We start from the raw sequence: 13,444 nt of genomic DNA on the forward strand, positions 1-13,444 counted from the left end.
CCCCTAGGATTGATGTGGGGGCTATTAAAGGGCCCCGCGGGGCAAAAAAATAAAAAACATTTTTTTTTTTTTTCGCGGTGGAAGCGCTACCCGGTACGCGAACCGGGTAGCTCACCGGTAGCGTAACGGGAGTCCGCCATCTTGTGTTTCGGACGAATTTAGTCACAAGATGGAGGATAAACAATGTTGGGAATGGGTACAAGGGGGCACGGGAGACATATCCTGACCCCCTAGGTTTTCTGAGGGTGGCTGAGGAGGCCCATATATGTAAAAAAAACAACCTTTTTATTTCAAATTTTCGCACGGTTAGCGCCCGGTCCGCGCACCTGGTAGCGTTCCGGAAAGCGTAACAAGGGGAAAACCAAGGGAAATATTAAAATAATATTTTAGAGTGCTTTGAGGTAGGGTAGCTCTGAATAGAGCTGTTGTGTTGTGTGGGTGATGTAAGTACCAACATGTAGGTACCAATGAAGAGTCTAAAATTCAATGTACACCGTCTCCTCTGTAGATATTTTGTATGTTCTAATATGGGTTATTTAAATGTAAATGTGTGGAAAAGCACTTCATGCTTTAAAGCAATTGTATTTTTGAACTGATTGTTCTTTCCTCTTCGTCCTCCTCTTTGGTTTTTTTTCCCCACACTCTTCTTCAGCATGATAGTTGATAAATTCGTTCCCTCAAAAAATGTATATACATAAAAAAATTATATTAAATACATATAAAATATATTTTTCCTTTAAAAGAAGAATACATTTTATAGCTTTTGATATTTGCTATTAAAAAACCATTGAAATTCACTGAAAAAACCATAGGTTATAGACCATATATAGTAAGGAATTAGCATTTACAAAACCTTATTTTACTCACACAAAACCATTGAATATCGCGCACCCGCAATCCACTGCTGATCATGTCACATATTACATCATTCATGACATGGTCAGTGACATCACTGATGACATCTCAAATGACATCACTGATGACATCACTGATGACAACATCCAGTGACTGTGTGTTTCTGTAAAGTTAAAATATGTCTTACATATTGAAGAATGAGTGGATGTATAAGTGTCTGGATGAAGGATTTAGTAGGTGCATGACTGACTGTATGAGTGAGTGATTAAATGTGTCTCACTGAGTGCATGGGTTAGTGACTAAACTGTCTTAATTTGTGCATCATTATGTCTGTTGTTCTGTAAACTGCTGCATGTGTTGATCAGTAGCTATATGGGTTATTGATTGGTTGCCCAAGTATTTGTATGGGAGACTGAGTGTGTGTGTGGGTGGCTGGCAGGTGTATGACTCTGTGCATAGATGTGTGAGCAGTTGATTCACTAGATGTATGGGTTCAAAAGTGCATGTGGAAACAGCTGTATGGGCGGTTGACTGTGTGCATGAGTGTATTGGTGAGTGAATGGATATCTCAGTGCTACATGTCAAAGTACGTACATATGTAAAACACAGTACATGTGAGAGTTGACATATATAAATAACTGTGCATAAGAGCCAGTGAATGTGTGAGTGGCTGTATGGATTATTGTGAACTTGTATCAGGGATTGTATAAGAGAGTAAATATGTGTTAGTATATGTTTGAATAAGTAAGGTGTGTATAACTGTATAGTTGAGGAAATGGAGGTGTGATTGATTCTTTGCATGACTGACTAGGTGTGTGAGTAACTCCATGGATGAGTGACAGTCTGTGAGTGTCTGTTTACACTGAGTGTATCTAAGGTTATATTAGAGTCTGAAGAGGTTCATCGTATTATCACATGAATGATGTCATCAGTGATGTGATCAGTAATGTCAAATGAGATGTCATCAGTGATGTCATCAGTGATGTCATCAGTGATGTCATTTGAGATGTCATCAGTGATGTCATCAGTGATGTCATCAGTGATGTCATTTGAGATGTCATCAGTGATATCAGTGATGTCATTTGAGATGTCATCAGTGATGTCATTTGAGATGTCATCAGTGATGTCATTTGAGATGTCATCAGTGATGTCATCAGTGATGTCACTGACCATGTCATGAATGATGTAATATGTGACATGATCAGCAGTGGATTGCGGGTGCGCGATATATAGTTAGTGCAACTAACTATATATGCGAATTTCAATGGTTTTGTGTGAGTAAAATAAAGTTTTGTAAATGCTAATTCCTAACTATATATGGTCTATAACCTATGGTTTTTTCAGTGAATTTTCAAGGTTTTGTAAATGCTATTTCCTAACTATATATGGTCTATAACCTATGGTTTTTTCAGTGAATATATATATATATATATATATATATATATATATATACACACACACACACACAATAATCTGACACCCAATTTCGGTCTCATGAAACGAGTAATGAATTAATTAGATGGTATAGATGGCGCGACAGCAATTTGCGTAAAAGAAAGGATAATAATGCTGTTGTGACGGCTAATGACAAAGGGACGGCATGACCTTGGAATAAGAGCAGAATTCACTGACTCGATCTCTCGAAGCGGTGGGGCGGAGGCAGGGGGCTCTTGTCTTTTGAAGTGATTGTGAATGTCCTTGACCTGTTTGAGGTCAACAATTTTGTAATTAAATCAATACAATTTGTACCTTTCTGTTTCAGTTAGTTATATGCTTGTGTATATTATGTGCAAAGTTATATAGAGGCAATTGTATTCAAAGGAAATGTTGCATTCTCACGTTTACAATGAAGAAATGTAAAAACCAAAGCAATAAAAAAGAAAACATAGCTGTATATCTGCACATGCTGGCACAACAATACTGTTCGTTCCAGGCAAGTATGGTTATTGTACACGACTACCAAGCATACTAAAATCCTTCAGTAACCGAAGTCTGGAAGTACAGTAACTCAAAAAAATGTGGAATGTGGCAGTTGCAACAAAATGAGAACAATGTATGGTTAAATAGATCCAAAATGGCAAAAAAATACTTAGGTAACGCTTTCACTGGTAGAGACTAACTACAAACTCCTTATTTCTTGAATATTCCCCAGGCATCACAGTAATACCTCTGTACAGTGTTGGATAGCACATGCGGCTCTGCCTGATGCCATTCCACTCCGGAAAGAACATTTAGTGCCTATGTAAGCGCCACTCTGCAAGCTGACGTCAGTTGCTTTTGAGGTGGTTGATGACCCCAGACGTAAAGCCCCAACAGTAAATCGACTCTGGCCAGTGAGCAGATTGCTAAGCTTGGGATATTATTAATGGATAGAGTCCAATTCACAGAAAGGGGAGCATGGGAGAGTCAGTGAGGAATCTGCCGTTAGATAAAGTCTCTCCCAGAGGGAGAGTTACTGAAGGTAAGTTCTTGTTCTGATATAGCATTCTAGGTGCAAATTCCTCACTTTTGAATATATACCAAAGGAGTACCTATTTGGAGGTAGGTCTTTGAATTGTGTCAAACCAAAAAGTCTTATAGGAACCTTTCGGCAAACCTGGCTATCCAGACAGTAGTGCTTTGTGAATTTATGGGGGGACACCCACATAGTGGCAGATGCACAGAACAGAAGCTACACATGCCAATGCAGTGGAATCAGCTTTGGCTCTGGTGGAATGAGCACGCAGTCCTTTCTGTAGCTGCTTTTTGACCAGTGCATAGCACATTTTAATACAGAGCACAATGCAGCGGGAAATGGTATACTTCTGCACAACTTTGCCTTTTTTCCGCTCCGGCGACCCCCACAAAGAGCGCATCGTCCATCTAATGTTCTCTGGCATGATCAATGTAAAAGCTCAGTGTTCTTTTGGGGTCCAAACAATGGAGTCTCTCCTCCTCCTGCTTAGAGAGGAGAGGCAGAGCAAGGAACATCAGTAAGATGATATTCGGACTGACATGGAACAATATACCAAGTTACTGCAAGAAGGATGCTCACGTCCTCAAAATCAGTTTGTCTGGGAAGAAGGTGGTGTATAGTGGGCTGACAGAGAGCTTGAAACTCATTTATACGTCGGACCAACGTTAGGGCAAAAAGGCCCAAATTAAGGTCCCACTATGGCATGACAAAGAGAAAGGGAGAAAACAGATATAGACCTTCAAAACCACATCAGAACCGGTATCTAAACAATAAGGGCTGATCTGGCACCTGCAAAAAGCCCTTTGACTGTGCACAGGCCCAAGCCTCGTCATTGAAGAGACAAACAACGAAACGTCTGATAACTTTGCCAGGACAGAGGTCAATCCACTGTGTGCCGCATCAAGGCACAAATTTGTCCCAAGGAGGGGTGTATATTGGTTTTGTTGAGGGACTCCTGGCTGCCAAGATAACAACTCTCCATATTAGGGTTGAAGGTGTTCAGCTGTAGCCACTCAATCTCCAAGCATGAAGGTAGAAATTGCGAAGGCCCAGGTGCAGAACCATGCCTACCTGCTGTGACAACAGATCTTCCTAAAGTGGCAACCTGATCGGAGGACAGATGCTTATGCCCAGGAACTCTGAATGCCATACTCTCTGTGCCCAAACTAGGGCCACTAGAATGACTTGGGCCCAGTCGGTCATGTTCTTTGTCTGAACTCAGGGCAGGCGAGGTAGTGTACAGGCATACAGGAGACCTAAACTCTACCCTAGACGGAATGTGTCTCCTGCAGAGAGTTGACTTGGAAGCCTCAATGTACAGAACTGAGGACATTGTGCATTTGCAGCATTGACTAATAGTTCAAGCCAAGGTTCTCGCTATTTGCGGAAAAGACCTTGACTCACCTTTGGGTGCAACTGTCAATCGTGATCATGCAGGCATCGATGGTTGAGCTTGTCCACACTTGCTTTCAAAGATCGTGCCAGGTGGTTCACTACCAGGAAAATGTCATTATGGTCCAGCCATTTCCAGAGGTGTAATACCTCATGGCACAGGGTGCATGACCCCAAACAGCCCTGTTTTTGTAATGCCACATGGCCGTGGTATTTTCGTAAGCACCTGTACCAGTCTCTCATTGAAAGACAGAAGGAAGGCTTTCAACACCAAGCAGATGGCCATCAGCAACAGAAGGCTGATAGAGAGCCAGGCCTAAACCGGAAAGAGGCCTCTGATCGCCACCTCTCCCAGGTGGCCACCCTAACCCAGTAGCGTGTATTGATCACCACTGTCCGCTCCGGATGGTGCAGGGAGAGGGGGACTGTCGCTGACCCAATCGCAGTCCAGTAACCACCACAGATCTTTTGCAGTAAACTATGAATCAGGCTGTGTTCAAAGGGGTTCCCTTGATACTAGGGCCCACTAAGAATGCATATCCCACTGCATAGCCCACATCATATGCCAGCAGTCTAAGCAGAATCAGAGTTGATATCACTGAAATCTAGGGCAGAGACTGAAAGATTGGAATGAAAACAAACGGTATCCTGTATTCAGGTGTAACTTTGCCACGTTGACAGTGAACTCAAGATCGAAAAGTGGTTCACCGTGGTCTGGAGGTGGTTGATGACTGCTTGGGGCAAGCCCATGTTCAATACCAGCCATCGAGGTAGGGGAAGACTATGACCCCAGACCTCTGAAGGTGTGCTGCTTCTACCACCATCACTTAAGTGAAAACACGAGGGGCACTGATGAGACCAAAAGGAAGCACAGTGAACTGAAAATGCTCCTGACCCACCATAAACCTAAGGAAGGGCCGATGTGCCTGCAGAACTGGTGTATGGAAATTGGTGTTCTGAAGATCCAATGCCACCATCCACTGTATAGGGTCGGAGCAGACAAGACCTGGGCCAGAGTGAACATTCTGAATTTGTCCTTCCGGAGGAAGACACTGAGAGGCCACAGGTTCATAATACAATAAAGGCCTCTCCTTCTGTTGCACCAGAAAGTAGCGGGAATAACAAACACACCCCGCTTCTGGCACAGGCACCCTCTCAATAGACTTTTTGGCCAAAAAACATGCACTTCCTGGCATAAGACTGAGAGATGGTCCTCCATCAGTCAATCCGAAGATGGCAGAAGATGTGGTGGAGTGGCAATGAAGCATAAGCCTTAACCCTGCTGGGCAATCTGCAGGATCCACCTGTTCAATGTTATGACCTGCCAACCCAGTAAGAATGACTGGATCTGCCTCCAAAAGTGTAGCAGTGGCAGCTCCTCTGCTAAGGTGGAGGAGCTTTGCTCCTCTGCTTTGCAGCAGTGTAAATAAAGGAAAAATAAAATGATAACTCTGTTATTTTATTTTTTCCTGCTGCAGCACCTTGGCAGTGCGGGGCTTCTCTACTCACAAAGCAGGGGGAGGAGTGGTGGGCACTACAAGTGTGCATGAATGTTTGGCTGGCTGTCCTGGGCCTGCCAGTCAGGCGCACTTTGCATGTCCTCCACCTAGGCTGCATTACAGCCTGGGAGGATAACATGCAGAGGCTTCCAATCCCCGTCTGAGTGCTGAACCACGGCGCTCAGACCAATCAGAATGCTGCATTGCAGCGTTGTGATTGGCCTAAGGGAGCCTGGGTACTTCCTGTTCCGGCCCAACGCAGAGGAGAGCAGGAGGAGAGAAGCGGCGATCAGGTACGTTTCTTTTCTTACACCCCTTCCCCTGCCCCGTGCCCGCCACCACTGGCATGTGGATGTGCTCTATTAAGATCAACCTAAAGGGATTTGGCAGATGGTGCCCCGGGGGTGCAGTAGACTGACTGATGAGCAGTTCCTGACCACTGGCTCGATGGTTGCCACACCGTTAACACTGAAACATGGGCACCTTTCTGAGGCTGAAGTTGCTGCTGAAACCACAAAAAGAATGGTGGGCCTGATGTAGTTGGCGAGGAGGGACAGATAAGCCCAGGGAGCTCTTTTTGAAACTCTCAAGAGCGGAAACTGTGTATGGTCCCCAAAAAGGTAAATCTCATCAAAGAGCATGTCCATAAGGGATGGCTGGCGATCATCTGAAATGGCAATATTACTGTCAATGGCTCGCCAAGTTTAAAAAACTTGGCAGGAGCAGCCTCCCAACCAGAACCACCGATCTTATCTACTTTACGATGCAATAATATAGCCAATTATTTCAATGAGAAAATTACCAATATTTATTCTCAGTTTAGTAGTAACAATGTAAAGGACACAGCGCCCCTAAATAACACCTCCCTCCATGGCGAGAAAACTAACAAGGTAATCACCAAGGAGAATGTACTTACAGAGTGGCAATCCATGGACATGGTGACTTTTGTAAATATCCTTAAGAGCATTAAATCTGGCTCTCCGCAGGATCCTCTTCCTGTGTCCATTCTAAAGCAGTTGGATCCTCTCATTCTGGATGTAATCAGATCTCTACTAAATGCTTCACTAGCGGAGGCTGTAATTCCAGATGACTGGAAGCATGCTATGGTTGTCCCTCTGCTAAAAAAAGCAGGGGGGGACCCGGAAGTTCTCTCAAACTTTCGTCCAATATCACTGCTACCCTATTTGTTCGAAGGTATTGGAAAAGCATGTCAACAACCAGCTATCTAAATTTGTCAATGAGAATAATCGGCTGCATTTCTCACAGTCTGGCTTTAGGAAAGGACACTCTACGGAGTCAACTTTACTGGGGGTCACTGAGACCATCCGAAAGGAATTAGATGGAGGGGGCACGGCGGCACTCATTCTTTTAGATTTGAGTGCCGCCTTTGACACCATCTCCCACCAGACCTTGATTCACGTGTTGGAGGATACAGGAATACAAGGGGATGCCCTGAGATGGTTGGAACAATTCTTGTTCCACCGTACTTTTCAAGTCTTCTCAAAAAATAATTCCTCTGACACTCATAAATCTCTGTATGGGGTACCTCAGGGTTCCATACTGAGTCCACTTTTATTTAATATCTACGTTACCCCATTAGCTAAGATTGCTGAAGAAATGGGCCTTACTATTTATTCCTATGCGGATGACACGCAATTGGTGTTCTCCCTAGCATCCACAGACAAATCTGATTCCTCTCCCATCCGATCTGGACTTTTGAAAATGGCTAATTGGCTCCATGATAATAAATTAAAACTGAATGCTGAAAAAACAGAACTTCTTATCTTTGGCAATCAGAAGAATCTTTGGGGCCCTACTCATTGGCCAGTCGAAATGGGCCCGTCTCCGGTTGCGGTCCAATCTGCCCGTAATCTGGGCATAATTATTGACAACAAATTGTCAATGTGCGCCCATGTTACTAAAACGGCCGCAACGTGCTTTGCCATCCTTAAATGGTTAAAGAAAATCTTATGGCAACTGCCTGATGGGGCACAACGGACTGTAATGCAGGCCTTAATAGGGTCTCGACTGGATTATGGAAACATCCTCCTTCTAGGAGCCAATAAAGGCACCATCAATCGTCTGCAGATTGTACAGAATGCCGCAGCGAGGGTGCTTCTTCATCTTCCAGGGCGTACTAGTCTATCTGAGCATCTGAAGAAATTGCATTGGCTGAAACTTATAAACAGAGTGAAATTTAAAGCACTCTGTTTTATGTTCAGGATCAATATGAATGAGCCCCCCTCCTATTTGCGTAGATTGGCTTTGAAATATACACCATCACGAGCTCTCTGATCCATTACACAAGCTAAATTTGTTGTTCCTAGAGTTAAGCGCGTACGCATGGGTGGACGCTCTTTTTCCTATCTGGCTCCTGTTCTGTGGAATGCCCTTCCCCTTAATTTGCGGTTGGAATCGAACTACCTCAAATTTCGCAGGGGAGTGAAATCTTGGCTTTTTGACCAGTAGCTCTCCCTTCCTTAAAGGTTCAGTTCCTTCAATTATATCCAAGGCGCCGGGAAACCCTCTGGGTAGCTGTTGCGCCATATAAATGCACAAAATAAATAAATAAATAAAAATCTGCAGTATGAATTGTGGATTTGGCAGTGTTGTGGCTGTCCTCTATAGGGTGAATTAGGAAAGGGTGGAGGATGTGTTGGGACACCTAGGAGGATTTGTGCAACTGAATCCCAGAGAGCGTGGGAATAGCAGCCCAGCAGGCAACTACCATTGATTGATCTGAGAGCCAAATTAGAAGAAGAAAATACTTTCTTCCCAAAGGTCTCCTCTCTCTTGGACTCCTTATCTGGGGGAGTAGCTGGAGAAGTATTTGGATTCATCTGACTGGTGGGAGCCTACACCAGCAAGCTTTCAGGAGAGAGGTGCTGAGACAAAAAGGAACTGTCAGCAGGAGCGGGCTGGCAGTGTCTTGCAGTTTGGTGACTGACAGGGGGGCACAGAGCAAGGATTTTCCCTGGCCCTTTTAGGAGGGCATCAGTCACTGCCTCATTAAAAGGAAGTAGGGGCTCAGTAGTGGTATGCCCCGGCAGGGGTACTTTGGTTAGGAGACTGTTTTTGATTTCTAAGGTAGGGGGCAGGAGGTCGAGGACTTTGGTAGCCCTACGCATAACCACAGTAAAAGAAGCACTCATTTCAGTGGCGGGGACACAGGGTGAGAGAAGGTCAAAATCAGAAGAGGTGTAAAGACCATTGGCATCCGGGAGGTCCATCCTGCCAGTTTTCTTCAGGGTAGAGTTTGGCAATTTCATTTCATGCACCACAGTCGTTATTTGAAACCGACTCGAACATGGAATACAATGTATGAGATCTGCCTTGTGGAATGTTAAGTGGGGCAAGTTGCAGCTGGATGTGGGAGCTAGAAATGGCCCAGTGATGGTTTTAGAAGGTTCAACTGGCACTGAGGGCGAACTTTCCGTCGGTATCCAAGATAGAGAGCCTCTCAGCTCCTTGGGGCCCGCAAGTGTGCCAGAAGGAGTGGGAAGGAATCTATAGAGTCAGACATTGCCTTGCTAAACTCTTCGGTCTGCCTCAGTGTCGTAGATGGCCTGGAAAATCGGGTTGTGCCACGACAAGTTGCAGGATGGGTTCTGATGCCAGGCACGACGAGAATGAGAGGCATGCAGGACTTGAGTCGTGACACAACACCAAGCACCACAAGCAGAACTGATGAGAATCTGTCATGGATATTTGCTTGTTACAGTCCTTACAGTATTTAAAGCCGGTCTTTTTGGGTGGTGACACTGCAAAATTTGTGAGGTAAACGATCTCAAAGAGATAAGTGGTTGACCTGGATCCGAATCTTGCGGGTATAAAGAACGGAACGAACATCCGGACCCAGTAGTGGCAGTTCTATGGGCACCCCGCCATTTTGGAGCAGAACTGCGTCAATGCAGAGCCACACAGCTCTACCTACCAGCACACAGAGCTATTACTGAATAGTTTCCAGATCCCGCCTGACACCTGGGGAATATTCATAAAGTGAGAAATCTGCAGTTGGACCACCGCCAACTCTTTAAGGAACAGTGGCAGTGTACAAAAGCTTGCATTGCCACTGATCCAAGAACAGAGAAAGGATTCTGTACAAAGTTGGAAGACTTTGGTTTGAGATGATTTATTAAATTTTTTTTTTTACTGTAATCGCATATCAGTGTTTTCAAGCCAAACATTAAGTCAACCAATAACTTACAACAGTTCTCAAGTCCCTAAAACATCCAGCTAAACAAGTATTACCTGAACATAGTAGGTGCCTTTGGACTGGGCATACATCATTAAAAAGCAGTAATCTAAGTTTTGCTTTGTTCGCCACCTAAAACAGAAAAGACAAGATATATATTACTGGCATGCCGATGAATAAGTTCAGTGAAAAAGCAGTGGTCTGTAAGTAAGCATTGCAATTTTGGAACACTATTTTTAAAGAGGAAACTAAGTTATACACATGTAATCAAAGACGTATTCAGTAAGTTTATAGAGTTTGAATGCCAGAAGTTGCGAGATGGACTACTGATGGGCAGTCCGCTGATGACAATTAATGTCTTCCATATGAGAGAAAGCAACAGTTCAATGCTGTGGACTTTACTGTTGAATAACAGTGCTTTAGAATCTGCAGATTTGCCTTAAAAAGCACTGAAAGAGTGTACTTTGAGCTTTTGCAGTGCTCAAAATATGAAATTTCGAGGTCACTGTACTAATGAACCAACCCAAGAACAGACAACATTTATTCAATGAACACTTAAAGATCATATTTTCCAATTTGTCAGCCACTGAAAACACAAAGTAAGCAGAATGTTTTAAAAACAAGTGACAGTCCCCAAACTTCCAGGTTAAATTGGATTTGAAGGTTTGTTAACTGACTAAAAACGCTTTGAAAGTATATAGAGTGTGAGTTTTTTGTACTACTCACAAACTGAAATGTCAAGGTTATTGTAGAAGCGGAGCAAGCCAATCGAGTTTCATGTCTTTGTGACAACAAACCTAACAGAATGATCTGGCAGCGCGGTTTTCATTGACCAACATTTCAATAGTTTCTTGTGTGTATACTAAGATGATTACATGAGATAATCAGTCAATTACCAGCACCTATTGTTAACATAAAAACCTTTATCTTATGCAAACCGAGGACGTCAACAAAAACCAAATACGCAGGGTCTAAGGAAATGACCGAAAAGTAAAAAAAGAAAAATAACAAACGTTCACGAAATATATGAAGCAGCTTTTAAGAACGGGTGTTTCCTGACACTGTTCTAAAGTAATGTCAATGGAAGGGGGAGGTTATGGTTATAAACAGGGTAGCAGGAGGGTACTTCATAATATGGAGCTCATTTTCTTTATTAATCTTGAATGTCATTACATCAGTCATGGTGAGGTTGATACTTAATACCACTCTTGAAATAGGAAGTTTCGGCGCAGGGCAGCTTTAGCAATCATGGCTTCGGACTGATCAAAGTCTATGGAGTCATGCTCTGTGAGAATGTCCACACAATTTAAATAGAAAACTTACAGAAATATTTAACATAATGACTCAGAATAATACAAAAATACAGGCGAAGTTGGATATACTACTAATCTCCACAATCAATATTAACAAAACTCCTTCATGAATCAGCTTTTTTCTTTGCCTGTGCACCCTTAGTTCCCAAGCAGGAGTGTGAAGCATACTGAAAAAAACAAGACACTCACTGGACAAGGTAATATAAAGAACACTTTTTACGTCAAGTCTAGGCAGCGCGTATGCGCGGTCTTCTCGACATGCTGTATTAAGTCTATGGGCTCAGAGCCTGCCCCCTGATACGGATTGACTTTTGTCAGTGTCATTCAAATATCGTAGGCACTAAGTGGCTAAAGGTTGCTGCATATCCCACCTTTTTTTCACGGTTAACTCCCATGGAGTACTGCCACACGATTTGCCTGCTTCCATTTTTATTCTTGAATTTAGTGCCTGTGGCACTTTTTGTTTCTATGTACAACGAGCACTTAAGGACTGAGCCTGTTTCACACGTGCTATGCTTTCTCTTTTTGAAAACTTTCATAATATGCGCCAAGGCTGATTTCGTTTCAGGCCACGGTCAAAAGGTTTGTTTATGTCAATTGTGTGCATGCGACAGGTACTTTCTGTCTGGGCCACGTTTGTAAGGTTTATTTCTTTACAGTGCTGTTCTACCATGGAGTAGCCATCACGCACAATATAAAACCGGTCCGAAAAGTGGAACATACATTCCAGGCCCTCCCACTCCCCCTTGTGCCTCGTGCACCCATTCCCATCCTCCACTGCTCCAGGTTTTTTCAGGCAGTGATATCACCTCCTGTTTGGAGACAGTCTTTTCCGCTTGTGATTCTTTTCTTTCCATGCTGCAGTAGTGTGTACAACCCAACCCCACACACGCCGAGAGATGAGGCGGGATGTACGTCTGCGCGTCAGTTCCTGCTTCCCTGCAGCTCGGTCCTGTCTAGGGTGGTGGCTGTTTCTGTCTGCGATCCGCCTGCAGCCACTGTCGGATCAGGAGGGTTGCTAACCCCCTCCAGCACCACTGTCAGCCCTGTGCCCTCTAGAGCAGGGCCGCAGCAGCCGCCATGCAGGGCATCAAGTGTGTGGGGTCAGGGACAGGTGAGTGATGGTTGACTGCGAACTGCACGTATGGACGCACCCCTTCTAAACAATAAGAGTCCCCTTAGGTCCCAGACCCCCCCAAAGCTACACCTTTCTTGTGCACGCAGCACCCTTGTCCCTTCTCGGCCTGTGCGTGAGACAGATTCGTTATTTCACCCCCTTCAACATCAGGCCCACATATACACTCCTTTTTGTTATTATTTAGCGTATCCCCCAAACCCTCCCTGTTTCTTTTCATCCGTCCCTCATTTTTCTCTTCGCCCATCACTTCAATCTCAACCTAAAAAGCGATACGAAGCTACTTCACAGCGCTTTTTAGATTCAACTTGTTTCCGCCCCCCATGTTTTTATTTGTTTAACAGTGAAAAGGGCAACTACATAATTTATGCATGTACTGTGTCACGCAGAAGTGTCATTAACAAGTTAATTAACATTTTACAGCACCTTCCATGAAGCATCACAGTGCTTTAACGCCAGATAGGATAAACACTGTACAGCACACCCTACCGGACCAAAAAATTATTTACAGAATATTCAATACAGAGCTCCCACTATTCGCAGACCTTTAAGCTATTCACATGAAGACTAGTCACTGTATAGCACCTTCTGGTAAGCCTC

The 13,444-nt window shown here is 43.9% G+C and overlaps 1 protein-coding gene across 1 annotated transcript in view; it reads right to left on the bottom strand.

The window, feature by feature from the left end:
- MGAT4B (alpha-1,3-mannosyl-glycoprotein 4-beta-N-acetylglucosaminyltransferase B) overlaps nt 1-13,444 on the bottom strand; it is a 1,462,166-nt gene that overhangs the window by 555,435 nt on the left and 893,287 nt on the right. Inside the window, exon 7 of the mRNA XM_078653536.1 lies at nt 10,453-10,528. Within this exon, the coding sequence (XP_078509662.1) occupies nt 10,453-10,528 (76 nt within the window). The remainder of the gene's footprint in view (nt 1-10,452; nt 10,529-13,444) is intronic.

This window comes from Lissotriton helveticus, chromosome 7, assembly GCF_964261635.1.
Source record: "Lissotriton helveticus chromosome 7, aLisHel1.1, whole genome shotgun sequence".
In the NCBI taxonomy this organism is placed as follows: Eukaryota; Metazoa; Chordata; class Amphibia; order Caudata; family Salamandridae; genus Lissotriton; species Lissotriton helveticus.